The 16361-nt window shown below is 33.5% G+C and overlaps 2 protein-coding genes across 2 annotated transcripts; one reads left to right on the top strand and one right to left on the bottom strand.

Annotated features, from left to right (window-relative positions):
- Positions 1-1382: 1382 nt before the first annotated feature.
- On the top strand, positions 1383-2309 carry LOC112513625 (probable F-box protein At5g04010). The gene has a single exon (XM_025119950.1). The coding sequence runs from the start codon at positions 1401-1403 to the stop codon at positions 2193-2195; it is 795 nt and encodes a 264-aa protein (XP_024975718.1). The 5' UTR covers positions 1383-1400; the 3' UTR covers positions 2196-2309.
- Positions 2310-5749: 3440 nt separating this feature from the next.
- On the bottom strand, positions 5750-12258 carry LOC112513802. The gene is made up of 3 exons (XM_025120160.1): positions 12213-12258; positions 12002-12091; positions 5750-6797 (listed from the first exon to the last, which is right to left on the bottom strand). The coding sequence occupies exons 2-3, from the start codon at positions 12084-12086 to the stop codon at positions 5962-5964; spliced, it is 921 nt and encodes a 306-aa protein (XP_024975928.1). The 5' UTR covers positions 12087-12091; positions 12213-12258; the 3' UTR covers positions 5750-5961.
- Positions 12259-16361: the final 4103 nt, after the last annotated feature.

The raw sequence follows: 16361 nt of genomic DNA, 5'->3' as shown, positions 1-16361 counted from the left end.
AATTTGTGTAACTAACTGCAGATAAACATAACCAAATACAAGATAAACATCTCATTTTAAATATAAAAAATATAAAATATAATTAGGATAATCATTGAATTCTAAAATTATTGATATTATAAAATGTTATATCATTAAACTAAAAATAAGTTATTTCATTATTAAACCTAAATTAAATTATAATAAAAATTAAATTAAAGAAATTACATAAAAATGAGAACTTTTAAATAGTTGATTTGATATTAATATTGATAAAAAAAAATTCAAAATTTTATGATATTTTCAAATTTATATTTTATTTAAAAATAAAATAATTATTGTTTTCTTAAAAACACATAAAATTATATTTTAACATCGACAGAGACAAAAAATAAAATAAAATATTAAAATCAAAATATATCTTGTTGCATTGCACAAATAACACTCTAAATTTATAAATTTACAATAACAAAAACTTACAAGTCCAATTTCTAAAAGAATCATGATTCTCTCTTATGGTAGCCCATTTTCTTTGAAGTTTGGCCCAATCAAATTCTTTTTTTTAAATTAACCTAGATATTCAAGCCGACTGATCACAGGACGACCATCCACATAGTCCGATCAAATATTTCCTCTAAGGGGCATATGGTATATTTTTTACATAAAAGAGTATGTACAAAATTTTAACGTAATTTTAATAGCATTAGTTGTTTGTATTTCGAAAAAAATTCAGAGATTCAGATATAAAAACAGAATATTAAAAGATGAAAAGGGAATTTATGCTAACGGTAGGTTTCAAATCCATGTTCTTTTGAAGCGGAAAATTTAATCAAGCGTCTTAAACCAATTGATCTACCTCAAAACTTTCATCTTATAGTAATTTTAAGAAGTATAGAGACATACAGAAAAAATGTTATGGTGACACATTCTTCAAGAACGTAATATTTTTTCCACTATAACGGAACCATAAAACGGTATATAGAATCGTCACTATTTGATCGGTCAATGTATTTGATTATGTTTATCTGCAGTTAGTTATACGTCATGAAGCTTTAATAAGTTGTATTTACGTATAATTTATTTATAATCTTGAGTTTTAAGTAACATAATACTTTATACATAAAAAATGGTTTTTAAAATTTTTTGTCAAATAATTTATAAAATAGTATAGATGATGAATTAAATATTTAATTAATAATATATTTTCAGATAATTCATGAAATAACGTTGGGGTTCGATTTCGATTCATACGTGTAGGCTTGAATCATGTTCATGCACACGTGTTAGCACAATACATGCATAGACAATAACATCATACCATGTGTCAACCCCCATATGCCACCATCTTATCCACATAATCGAACCCTATAAATTACTCCACCATCAAAACCACCATACTTCAAGATTTTCAATTTCATCACATGGCACCTTCCACCGCATCTCCGCCGCAAGCGGCGGCGGCTTCCACGATTCCATGGCAAATTCTTGATATCGTTGCCAACAATCTTGATCCCAAAACCCTAGCCTTAGCTTCATGTGTTTCCAAATCATGGAGCTCCGCCATGTCCTCCGACCACCTCTGGGAACACCTCTGCACCACCCATTTCCCTTCCCTCTCCCACCTCCGTTTCGCCGACTCCCCACCCCTTCCCTACCGCCGACTCTTCGGTCTCGGCCTCACTTCCACCAAGCGCCGCCAACGACCACCGCAAAAGCCTCGAATTCCCCTAGAAAGCCTCCTCTTCATCATAACAGTAAACAACTCAAAGTCGCCGCCAGTGACCCTGATAAAACCCGGCACCGCCCTACCATCAGACCCGAAATCCATGTTTCGTTTCGATTTCGACGTTCGTGATCATGAAAAGTGGCTGAGGTTTGAGGTGTTGGAGGAGACGAACGTGACGTGGAATGTGGTGTTGAGAGGGTTTGAAGGTGTTTTCACGATGATGGATTGTAAAGGGAAAGGGAGTTTTGTGTCGGGTAGTGATGGGTGGTTCTCGACGGAGCTGCCGGCGGCAGGGTGTTGTTGTGCGGCGAGCTGCGGTGGGACGAGTGGGATGGTGGCGGATATGAGGTTGGTGATGAGGGAGGAGGGGAGGAGGAGGGTGGTGGAGAGGGTGAGTGTGGGGGTGTTGAGTATTGTGAGTTGGAGATATGTTGGTGTGGATGATGGTCTGAGATATTTGCAGCATTTTCTTGAACCTTGTGATGTGTGATATATGTGTGTATATATATGTATATGTATGTATATGTATATGTATATGTTTACACACTTTTTATGTGTATTACGTTCCACTTTTATTTAAAGGACTTGTAAGATTTGATTTTTATATTTATTTTGAAATAAATGTAATACGATGATGTAATTTCGAATAATATCGGTAAACGTTTTTGCAAAGCTCTTTGGTGTTTTGAAATGGTACTAGTGATATCGTGATGAGATAACTGCTAGATATATGCACAAGAAAAACTTAGCTATTTGTTGACGTCTTTCGTAATTGGAGATAGCGACAATTATTGGGTTATAGTGACACTCGATCTTAACTTGGTTTTCATCTAAGGTTTGGTTTATCAATTATTGATGTTGTTTTTAGATTTAATATTTGAGGTAATTCAAGTATTATAGAAAAGGGATTTACCTTTTTATTTGTTTGTATTAATGAAAATTTTAAATTAATCGTTCTTTCGAGAATTGAATGTGTGACAACATTCTTGAGAGATATATATCAAAATGTCCAAAACCCAAATATAGGCATTTTATAATATTTATTAACCCACCCAATTTATCAAATATGCAAATTTCGTCAAATACTCTATACATTTTATAAATATCAAATAAAACACTTTAATACTTCAAAGTACAAATTTTGATATGTACATAGTTTTTACAAAACAACTTGAACTCACCTTGCGAGATTAGGTTAAACCTAAGTTTTAAACCCAAATCTTTAGTTTCCAAAATGAAGGCTTGAGGTCCAACAAGCAAGGACTCTTCTAAAACCTTTCCCCAAATCACCACCCAAGTCTAGAGATGCACCAAAATCAACCATAATATTAGATTCACAATAAAACCCAAATTTAGATATCAAAATACCCACAATTCTTATATCCTCAAGAAATTGAAGGTTCCAAGCTAAAACCCATCATGAAACTCCTTCAATCAACTCAAAATTATCTTAAAATGCTCTAAAATCGATATTCTAGCTACAAAATCGCTCAAGGAGAAGAGAAATTAGAACGGGGAGAAGAAATATGAAAAACCATCGCAAAATCAGGCTTAAAATGAGTTGGGCGTTTAGGACGCCTTTTGGGGCCACATAGGTCGTCTGGCCAAAGTCGCCCGGCTCTTGCCAGGTTGGCCGCCCGACTGTTTCAGACCGTTGCACAACCATTTTCCCCTGCTCCTCGACCGTGTCCTGGCCGTTGTCTAGAATTATAGGTGTTACAAAATTATCGCAGTAGATCCAAAATAAAATAATAGGAGATAGGACCGTAGCAAGGAGAATTTTTCTAGTAGTTTTGTTGTGAACATCATCGTCATTGTTGGATTTAAAGATAATAAAGATTTAAAATATATCCGTTGATCATTTACACCCTCGCTTCTTTTCATGCTATGCGAATTAAGAATGGCTGGCAGGATGAGTGACACTGACACACGTAGATGTAGTAGCCGATCTTTCTTTATTAAGGGGCAGTTTACTTAACAGTTACCCGGTGAGTGTTTATCGGTAAAATTTAATACTATTATTTACTTATCGGGTAAGATTTTAGTCCATCAAAACGACATTATATGCAACAATTCACCCGGCAAGCGTTTACCGTGGTAAGAGTCGTCGCCCTCACTTACCGGGTAAGACTCATGGTCCTTGTCTCACTCTTACCGGGTAAAATTCTTAGTCCTTACGATATTCATTCGGTAAGGTAATGTGACTTAAAAAGCACTTACCCGGATAAGTGTTTGGTAAACGGACCCTAAGTTATGGTTGGCATGTTTCCCTTTGATTTGATATTTAGATTGTATGAAGATGGCTCTGTTTCATGTGAAACTTAAGGAAAAAAACCTTCATGAAGTCAAATACGTCAAAGTTGGGATTTTAGAGTATGATAAATATACATATTTTTAATAACTTCTTCATTTTAAAGATTATCATATGAATTATAGTATTAAAATATTTAATATTCTTTATAAAATATTATTTCTTATTTTTTTTACATTTAATTTCAAAGATTCTCATTAGTAGCAAGAATAAAAAATAATATCTCTTTTATAGATAACCATCTTTAAAGAGTTTTTGGAGAATTTCACGATTTTCTCCGTTGAAACAAATTTCTCCATTTTAAAAAATCCGTTAAAGATGCTTTTTATACTGGTCAAAATTGTAAGGAAAAAGTACAAGAAAAAAATCTAATGAACTTTAGTTTTTGGAATGATTAAATCATTAGACAATTTTTTGGAATAAATGAGTTTATGGATATTTCAAAACATGTTAAATAAGTCATTGGACTTTTGGAAACCTATTAAATACATTCTTATTAGTTACAAATGTAACTTGTACCTACATTGCAGGTAAAACTCTCCCACGATCCCTCATGTCTCAATCCCATCGTTACAATCCACAAGCGACTTAATCAAATTGACTTCTCTCGTCTGTATACGATGGCTTTAGGTTATCTAGAATGGTGAACAACAGCTTGCCAAGAACCATTGCTCGGTAGCCCAAAAGCTTTTACATGAAGGTGAATGTAAAAGATATATTTAACATGTTTCTAAAAGTCCAAGAATCTCTTTAATAGGTTTTGGAATATCCAAAAACTTATTTGTTTCAAAAAATTATTCAATAATTTAACAATTTCAAACACAAAAATTTATTGGATTTTATTAGAATTTTCTCAATGGATTTTATGTTCAACTTTTCACTTCGGACTTCACACGTTATCTTGATGGCGCAAAAAGAGGTCAAAATTGAGAGTTTGCCTCTACAATAACAAATTTGACCAAAAAGTCAATAGGTTACTATAAAGTCGACATCTGGTCAACTTCTTGACCCAAAGTCTCAATCGTTGACTTCTTAATACAGGGAGTTGAGACAGGGATGCCAAAAAAACCCGACCAACTCAATCAACCCAACCCAATCCAACGTTAAATAACTCAATCTGAAGCAACCCGATGTCTAATCGAGTTGTAAAATTGTTAAACCGTAGGTATTGGGTTGATATTGAGTTACTATTATTTGAACCCAACTCAATCCAATGAACCCGATATCCTTTTATTTCTTGGATTTAATATGATTGTTGAATTTCTATTAATATATACATTAGACAATTACACATTCATGTATGCTTTTCATATACACATATTTTCAATCTATTCATATCTCTATATAACTCCTACAGTAACTGTGAACATATATATGTAAATTGAGAAAATTAACTGAATGTGATATACGTAAGAAATATGAATAAGTTGTAACAAATGGTTGATAATGAAAAGGAAATTATGAGTAGAGAAATAACATATTCAAGGTTAGAAAAATATTTTAATATGCCAAAGTATAAGCCCGACCAACCTGTACGAGTTGGGTTGGGTTGCATTTTGGTTTGGGTTGGATTGGGTTGGGATTATGATTTTTTCAAACCGTAAGCATTGAGTTGGGTTGTTCAAATGTCTTCAACCCAACCCATGAGCACCCCTAAGTTGAGATGTTTGCAAATATAATAAAGTGTTGGAAAAATATACAAGATTGATGTTTTATATTCCATTTTAGACTTCCATAACAATTGTCGCCACTATATTTATATTTATCAAGATTGATGTTTTACACAACATGCGATACCCATCAAAAAAAGAACTTTTACCGCAATTAGTCTAAGAAATTATTACTCGAAACTTACGCAAAAACCCGTAGATATTCACTTTACTCTCAGCACTTTCCACCAAAACAGATACGAACGTCATTGAGCAAAAAACACACCCTCTTAAAATCAAGAAACAGGTTTCTTTACGCTCCATCTGTGTGCACCTCCCCCAGCCGAACCGGGGTTCACCGGTGCACACTTCCACGGTCTACAACCACTACTCGATTTCTTCCCATTTCCATTATTCCTCCGTGGTTGGTTATCATCCCTACGGAACCTCGATGTTTTATACCTCGACATCGACCTCCCGCTCCCATTTCTCATCTCGTTATTCACATCACCGTAGTAATAGTTATTATTATCGTACACATTCCAACCCCAGTGGTCGTTCCGATTGCCGCCGCCATGATCTCCATTGGCCGTTTTGTCATCTTCATTGGACCCCCACCAATTATTACCGTCATCAACGACACCCCACGTGTTTCCTTCGGTTTCCCGTTGATGAATATTGTATTCAGGTGATGTATTAGGATCTTTCTTTTTGTCGTCATCATCGCTATCCCCCCATCCGTAAGGCGAGAAGCTTTGATACGAAGGCGGGAAACTCGTGCCAAAAATGACGACTGGTTCGTCGTTGCAACAGGATTCAGGAACCACGGAGTCAGATTCTAAGTCGAGAATCAGATTTGGGTCTACTTGGGAATTCCAATCAATTTTGTCGATGTAAATATCGGGGTCAAGGAAATACTTGTCGGAGGGAAGACCGTGCATATTTGCGTAAAACTTGTTTTTCGCGCTTTGGAATGCTTCTTTTCCTGCGGAGTCATTCCATTTAATTACGTTATCGTACAAATGGATGAATTTCTTTGTCTCCACGAGTTTCTTCCATGGTACCGAGCCAAATGAGGCAATAAACTTTTTCTCCCACGAAGGGACGCTTTGTTGCCAATTTAAATTCCCGCCTGAAGCAAAACAATACAATTAGTACAATATTCTACCGTAAAGTAAATGTTGGAGCAAAAAGAAGCATCGATGAATGTGATATTCCAAATGTCAAATAACAATAGGGCAAATTGCATTTTCATGCAAGGTATTTTGATTTGATTCCTATTTTGTGTAAGATGCTTATATGAAATCTCAAACATCCAACACCTGGTTTACATCTGAGAATGCATAAAAATACAATGTATTTTGGTCTTATTCCTAGTTTGTGTAAACGTACTTTGGTCTAAATATTTAAGATATCATATATGAGGTACCAAAATGAAGGATTCGAAAGTACATTAAACAAAATAGGAATCAGATCAAAATATGTTGCAGTTTCATGCAAGTGCCCATAAGTAACATTAAGGAACAACAGAATTTGTGGGACTCTATAGAAGGAATTGTGCTTCTATCTTCATGCACAACATAATAGGGGACTCTTGGAGGACCTAAAAGAAGGGCTTCCATGAAACAATCTTCATATGCTATTTTATCTAATTATAAAAGGTAGATTTGAACATCTGAAGTCAAATTGGCTATTTTAATCAAAGAGTTCAAGAAGTGGTCTTTTCATAGTTGACCTTCTTTAGCACAAAAGATTCATGGTATAAAACTCTCCTAATTGTATAGCTGTGGCTTTACATCATAGATTAATGCATGTAAAAGAAAAGAAAGCATAAATTAGCTGAGATCCGAACATAGTTTCTTCTTTGTAACTTGGCTGATCATATTGCAGACCTAAAGACTGTTAACTGCTGCAGGGGTATCAATGATGCACACTGAAAAGGTAAATCAGAAAGGAATTCAATGAACCAATTCCTGTCAAAGGTAAGTCTCTTATTTTTTGCTAAAAAGATTGAATTATAATAGGTTTATGTTTATTAGACTTACAACTTTGACAACCATGTGAGAGCTTTGCTCTGTAGCTAGGATCACCTAGTCATATGCAGGAGTTCAGAAATTTGGTTTTGTGTCTGTTCATTTCTTGTTGTCTTTGTTCACAAGAACTCTGCCCGGAACCACAAGGGTGGTGCCTGATTGGTTTGAGCTTGGCTCCAAAGGTCAAAAGTACCAGGAGGTCTCAGGTTCAAATCCAAGGAGAAATAAAAATGCCCTTGTGGCCACGGAGGTTCAAATGCGGTGACGCCGGGCTATCTGCAAAGCAGGTGGTCGCCCTGGGATTAGTCAGCTCACATAGCGGGTTGGATATCCCAGTTTAAAATTAAAAAAAAGAACTCTGCCTGGGTCAACCACAATGAACTTGTCATCAACGCCATTGATTGTGTTGTAAGAACTCTGTTTTGTTGACATGTCCCTTTCAGACCATTTAACAACCATCAACATTACACAGAAATGGTTCAAGGACAGATAGGACTATAGATGTTACAAACATCTTGTGGCTAGTTTTTACAAGCATGGAGGCTAGATCACTGTTGCTAAAAATGCAGACTCTGGGATGTTTTGTTTGCGGGGATGGGAATGATGGTAATATGGTGTATCTGGTTTTGGGGAATGGGAATGATTCCCAAATATATGGGAATCTCTCAAACCCATTCTCGAATTTGATTCCTAAATATTTTTATTACTATCATTATTAGAAATACTAATTGTAAATATGATATTTTTAATATTAATATGAATTTCTTCTTACCATTAACAATAATGTTGGTGTTAATAGTAGTAGTAATGTTAAAATATATTAACAATAATACTACTATCCTACCTCTATGTGGGATTGACTCGGTTTGTTTGCTTTGGTTTATTAACAATAATACTTACTATTAGTAGTGATATAAAAAATAAAAATAATATTATTGTTGTTGTTTAGATGATGATAACAATAATGTTGTTGTTGTTGTTATTATTATTAGTATTACCATAATTATTAGTGATATTGATAATAAGAATCATTAGTATTATTTGCTACATTATTATTAAATTAAAAATAAAAATAAGAACTTGTTACTTTCTTATACCTAAAGATTAACAAACCAAAAGATCACTTCTGGTAATGATACCCAAACCTAACTGAAAAACCATACAACAAATTTGTAATAAGCGTATACCCATTTGCATCCCATTCCAACATACTATTAAACTCATACCCATACTGATTCTAATAGGTAAATGTTAGGAACTTTTTGTTTGAATTTTTATTTAATTTAAGGTCCGGGGCAAAACCCCATCTTCTGAAAATGAAGGAAATTAGATGAAAGTTCAGGGAGTTGTTTGCCATTAGTTGGAAGCTGAGGAAGCTGATTGTAATTAGCCTATAGTTGAGGGGTCCCTTGTAATTTCTTGAAGAGCTTGGCGAGTCTTTCTCTCCATAATTTAAATGTCAAGAATGCCAAGCATTCTTGAGTTGTTGAGGAGAAAACCCTGGTGTTTGTTCTTTCAGGCAGGAGCTACACTCCTATTGCTTGCTTATTCATCAAGAGTACTCTTGTTGGTCAAAGGAGCCAACCTAGTTCCTCATTAGGGGAGAAGAAGAGCCACCCTTGCCTAGTGTTACAGAGGAGTCCTCTTGAGAACTCCATCCGGTTTGACTGATCTGGTCGGTTGAATCCCTTTGTGTGCTTTGTCCCATCATCCAATTAAAAGTCCATTAGGTTTAACTATCTTAACTATAGACTCACTCTATTGATGTGTAGTTTCAATTTGATTTTACTTCGTTATTTTCATTCTATAGAGGGGTTGTGCTACCAATTCTGTTAATACAAAGGGAGTTACAGGTTGTTCGGCACTTGTTTTTTCTTTTTCTTTTTCGTGTGATTTGAATATGGCAAAGGAATGAGCTTGTTTGATTTATAATATAAGATTTCTTTATAGGGGTTCCAATTAAAATCTTGTTTAGTGAGTTAGCATAGCATGTCTACGCTCTTACTTGATGGGGTGTGCTAAGAGATTAGAATTATAATAGGTTTGTGTTTATTAGGGTTAGATTTAGGGTTATTAGCATATACTTTCGGTATTAGATTATTTTCGTTTCCTTGCCCCACTCATGAGACCCATGCTTTACTACATATTTATATTACTCTTGGTAATAAACTAATAAAGTAAGGGGGTGTTTGGTTAGAGGTACTAAGCAGTAATCAATGGGAATGAAAATAAAAGAAACTGTTTGGTTTTCTATAATATAATGGGTTCATTCCCCCCAGAAGCCCAAAATTTCATTCCCGGTTAAATTGGGGGGAATGAAAATTTATTCCTATTTTCATTCCCTGTCATTGTCATTTTCATTCCCATTTTCATTTCTCGGCATGAGCCAAACAGACCCTAAGACCGACTTATATCCTGATTTGTTTCATCCTCATGTGTGTAAGCTAACATGAACCTGTCTGTACCTTCGGGTTCATATGTAGTAAATTTATTAGATATATGATCTTGCTGCTGACTCACATTTGGATCTCCAACAATAAAATTATATTATTTGCAATATAGCTTCACCAGCAAATTTCCATCCATTAATGGTCATTTCTATATGGTTTTGGTTCAACTGTTTACTGCATCCGTCACAAACTACTAATGTGTTTCTTACGCCTTCTTCCATGACTTCTAATGTGCATCCCTACAGAGGTTAAAGCATCCACCAAGGTTTCTGCTTACAAAAGAAACTTGATGGGAATTTCAAATTTCCAGTATTGTTTCATATTTCCATAAGGAGACAACCACTCTAAACCTTGTTAGCTGTTCCCTACAGAAGAATGTACTTAAGTGCCAACTACCCCTATTGGTTATACATATAACTCCTAGCACTTCACCTTCGATTGATGAATATTCTTCACGGAAAAAGCAAACAAACAACAGAAGAGTCTCAAGAAATGGAACAAAAGCGGTATTATATCTCAATTCATCACTATGGGGATATATAACAGCATGAGATAGTTCTCTTAAAGTTGTAGGAAAATTACAGACAAAGAAAGAAAATCAAACTTGCTACGTGACAAAAGAAGTGTCGAAGCAAACATCAAATTATGACATACACATATACACACAAGATAATGTGGAAACAGATGATGTTCTACCCAGTACAGACTGAAAACGACCATGAAAGATGAATGAAGTGAGACCTATAGAAGGAACAGCAAAGGAAGCCTAATATTCAAACAGTGACTTGATAGAGATAAATTGACAATGAACAACATTAGTGAAAACAGAAAGAAGCATTAAGAAACCTAGGAGAGAGAACAGTGATCAAGGAAAACCACATTCAAGTGCTTAACCCAGCAAAAGGCATCAAAAACAAGGGGCACATAACAGTAATCAGAACTAATGAAAATAAATACTATTTTCGATGCAGATCAATCATGTATCTTAGGCTTCTGCACATTCTTTGACAACATTAATCATCCATTTTTAAAAGTTCCAATTTATGGATGCATGGGGCACCCAATATCAATTGCATAGATCATAGATGCAGTTATAGAAACACAAGAAGAAAAAAACATGTACTACTAATAAGGTTGCTATACCTAAATCACGGAGACATTAATATCTAAGTACCGAAAAGGTTACCAGATTCTTATAGAAACACAAGAAGAAAAAAACATGTACTACTAATAAGGTTGCTATACCTAAATCACGGAAACATTAATATCTAAGTACCGAAAAGGTTACCAGATTCTTGCAAAACAATCAGCATATATAACCAAGTCTTGAAGCAACTAATAACAGTTAATTTGTGACCACAAAGTCATGGATTCAATCGAATGAAACATCCTTCTAAAATGTAAAGGAAGTGTAGGGTGCAAAAATTTCTCTTCTCAACCCTCATAAAGCCAAGGAGATTGGTACACAGGAAGTCCTTTTGATTGTCGTAAAAAATGCACACTATTAATGGGTAGGTGATCGTACAAGAATTGCCGATTGTATATAATACCCTGTAAATTTAGGGGAAATATATGGCCATCTCAATCAACATCCAGACAATTACTTTAAAAACAAACTTAGATCATCTGCCTCGCAAAAGAAACAAATGGCAAATTTAGCGGTTGCTTAGATTCCTCATAAATCCAACACCAAAATGCACGCAAACGAATGAAGATTAAAAAATTCAGTAGCAAAATCGCTTAATCTGAAAGATCAATAATCCACAAATTTTTAACAAAAAGAAAATACATAGGCAGACAGCGTAGTTACAAAAAGAAATTGAAGAAAAACGTAAACGGTAAAAGGATCATACCGAGAGGAGGCTTTCTGTAACTATTAGACCTTGTTCTTGTAACCTCTTGATTGGAACTAACAGCTTGATCTCGCCATCCATCCATGATCACTACCACCAGAAAGAAACACAGCAAAACAAAATCAAATTGAAAACGATGGAAGATTAAGCGTAGAAAACAAAATTGAGATCGGTTTAGGATGAGTAAGCAAGTGAAATCTGAGATGAGCACCTGAGATTTAGCCTTGAAATTTGAAAATCTTGAGACAAACCCTGAGTTAGGTGTTGTGAAATCTTTGGGCTTTTATCCTCGACGGTTCTCAAAATCGGTGTGCCGTTGTTTTCACATTTCTTACCCTGGTTTTCTGCAAAATTACAAAATTAGTCCTATTAATTAAATCACATGTCCAAAAAAAAATTAAATACAGAAAATGGATAAAATTTATCGTAACGATTTTTTTTATTAACCTGGATTTTCAATCCGTGTTATGCTAGTCGACTAATCTAAGGATGACCACTTGCTTTGTAGATAACCCGGAGTCAACGTATTTAAACCTCTGTGGCCACAAGAGGATTTTTATTTCTCCTTGAATTTAAACCTGGAATTCCCTGGTACTTTTGACCTTTTCTGACCAATCAAGCACCACTCTTGTCGTTAAATTTTGATAACTCTCCAAAAATATTAACATGAAAGAAAAATATTTTTTTTATTATATTCTTGTCAATAAAAAAAACTTTGATGTTAAATTTTTGTGAGAGATAAACTATTTTTTATTATATTCTTGTCAACAAGGAACTTTGATTTTAAATGTTCATGAGAGAGAAAAATAATATTTTAATGATATAATTAAATACTATAAAGGTACTCGTGCAATGTGCATTGAAACACATGTCGATTTTAATGTGTTGTTTTATTCTTTATTTATGTATGGTTTTTTGTGGTTTTGAGAAAGTAATAATATTTTTATTTTTAAATAAAATATAAAGTTTAAAATATCATAAAAATTTAGAAAAAATATATGCATATTATTATCAATTTAACTACTTAAAATTTCTTATTTTGAGTAATTTTTTTAATTCAATTTTTTTATTATAGTTTAATTTAAGTTTAATGATATAATTTTTTATAAAGATAATAATTAAGTATTCTGTTAGAACTCAATGATTATCTTAATTATATTTTAGATTTTTTATATTTAAAATGATGTGTTTATCATGTATTTGATTATATTTATTTGCAGTTAGTTACACGAATTCAAATATGAAACTTTAATAAGTTGTACTTGCGCATAATCTACTTTTAATCTTGAACTTGTAATATGTATGAATAAATAGTATTTTAATGCATAAAAGATGGTTTTTAAAAGTTTTTGTCAAATGCTTTATAATATATATAAATATGATATCTAAAATAGAGAATCTGTTAGAAATGAATGTAATCTTTTCAGAGATTTTGAGTATATGGAGAAATTTTAAATGATCTATCATATGTATATATATTGATGTGATTGTGAACCATGAGTAAAGTTTTGGTAAGATAAGTAATATTCATCAAATGTTTATCCGATTAAACATTTAGTGAATAATCTTTTAGGGGGTGTTTGGGATTGCTCACTTGAAATAACTTGTGTTTTTATACAAAAATCTTTATCAATTATCAAGTTATTATAAGTTAGAATGGTTTAACTTCTTCAAAAAACTCTTTATTACCGGTTTGACACTGGTATAAGCTGTTTATCTAAATACTCAAAGTGCTTATTACCGGTGTCATACCGGAATAAGTCAATAAGTTGTTTTTATAAGTAATCCCAAACACCCCCTTAATCAAATGGAGTTTAACTCGTTTATAGCCATACTTGAAGGTTTAGTCTTATTAACATAGGGGTGGGTAAAACTCGGTTTATATGGGAAAATAGCATAACCAAACCAGGACCATACCAAAACCAGTTATGTTATGTTTTGTCCTCTATTCTATTTTTTCGATTGGTTTTAACTTAAATATCCAGATTAAGGATTTTTAAGAAAATTGGTTCTCAGTTGTTTTTTCTTCTAAAATTTGAAACAATTTGTTTTTAGTTTATATTTTTCACATTAAGAACAAGCCTAAAGAATTGTTTACTAACACAAGCCAAATACATTTAAGGGTTGTTTACTTGCAGCTTAATTAGGCTTATTGGTCTATTTGACTTATTCGTACAGCTCATTTGGGTTGTTTACTTACGGCTTATTCGCACAGAACATGACTTAATTGCATATATAGAAATGGAGTGTTGTCCCCATTCAGCCACAAAAAGACACCCCTACCCCTTATTTAAAGCACCGCCTCCTTCCCAGATGAGACACCCCATCGTCGGCCTCTTTATGATTTTGTTTTGATGTTCAAATAATTAATATTGGGGAGTAAATCAGTCATTTATGTTATTCATGCTGTTGTTCAGATAAAAAAAATAAACAACAACAATTATTTATCCGGACAGACAAATTTATCCGGACAGACAAATTTATCCATACATGACTTAATAAAAAATTTGGTAAACAGTCTCTTAGCTAGCAAGGGTTATCATTCTCACTTACCTTACTATATGAGATTATTGGGGAGTAGAAAATGGTGGTTTTAACCCAAGCTTTAAAAGTTGCATTAAAAGCATAATTATTGATACTTTCTTGAAAAGATATGTGGCATTTGGTTCGTTGGAATCTGACTGAATTTGAAGGAACTGAAATTCCATTTATTCGTTCATTTTTTAACAAAAACTATTATGATATTGCATTTACTTCATCCCATTCCATCCTACCATGATGCTTGTCATCACCACCATTATCCCTAACATCATCACCATTACCACTACCGCCTTCAACCCCACTGCCATTACCGTTGTTGTCGCCAACACCACCCGCCACCACTGCCATTACCACTGTTGTTGCCGTCATCACATTATTGCCACCTGCCACCACCATTATCATATTCAACGAACCAAACAAATAGATTAAGAAATGGCGTTTTGGTAATTTATCGTTAAATTATTATAATTCTAAAGTTATACTTAGGGAACCAAACAAAAAGATTTCAATTATTTTAATAGATATAATTCTAATTCCTACCAACCAAACACACAATCAAATATAATTTTAGAGTAGAAGACTCCCTTTTAAGAAGGGGCAGACCCATATTAGTGGATACGTGGCACGGGCCACTGCATCGTTTATCTGCCGTAGTGTAAATTTTTTTAGGGTTACTAAAGATGTTAGCTTTTAATTTCAAATTTGTTATGTTTTTGAAAAAATTACGATAAAAGATTCGAACACAATGCCTCACATACGGAAAAAAAAATGAACTAACCAACTGATCAATAACGATTTTACGAGAAATATCATTATCTTCGTTACTTATGGTCAAATTGTGCCACCACTTGAAAAAAAATTCTAAGTCCGCCTCTAATTCTAGAGTCATTTAGGTATATAATGTTGAACAAGCTTTTGATTAAATTCATCATTTAGGGGTTGTTTGTTTACCTCTTAATAGTTTCATTAAGAGGCATGCTTTGAATCATTAAGAGGTGAATCTTGTTTGACAAAAAAAGAGTCTGCCTCTTAATGGTTCCAAAACCCTCTGAATGATTTTGTATCATAGGCCTCCCTTAACCATTCAGCGCTCTAATTTCATTGTAAACAGTTACCAAACAATTATATTTCATTTTGAATTATATCATGAGATCCCCTTAATCATTCTGATCACTTAATCATTCTGCATCAAATCATTTAGCAACTACCAAACAACCCCTTATTGACTTATTAACATGGTAAAGAAGGTTTTGGTTTTAATTGAAATCTGATTTAAGGTTATATACGTAACAAGAAGAATGAGAAAACCAAGCATTTAAATGGGCCATAATGGAGAAACACAAGAAGTTAAGGGGCAAAATGGAAATATAGAAGTTGTTTGGAAGAAATATGTGCAACCATGTAAATGATATAAGAGCATGGTTAATGAGAGCAATTACATGTGTCATGCATTGTGAATGGAGGTTAATGGAATAAAGGTTAATGGCCATTGTACTCATCATGGGGAGGTCAATGGGACCCACTAATTTATTTTTTCTCTTATAATTAAATTTGTAAGGATTTAATTATGATTTTATATATATATATATATATATATATACACTATAATATGACTAGAAGCATACTCGCGCAATGCAGCGAGATACATCATGATTTTAAGATTTCATTTTATTTTTTATCTCAATCGATGTTATAATATGACTTTATGTGATTTTTGAGAAAACGATGATGTTTTTATTTTTGAATAAAATATATGTTTGAAGATATCATAAAAATTTGACAAAAATATATCGATATTAGTATCAAATTAACTATTTGA

This window comes from Cynara cardunculus (genome assembly GCF_001531365.2).
Source record: "Cynara cardunculus var. scolymus isolate 2C chromosome LG 5, CcrdV1, whole genome shotgun sequence".
Taxonomy (NCBI): Eukaryota; Viridiplantae; Streptophyta; class Magnoliopsida; order Asterales; family Asteraceae; genus Cynara; species Cynara cardunculus.
This window is presented reverse-complemented; position numbering and strand designations above follow the sequence as displayed.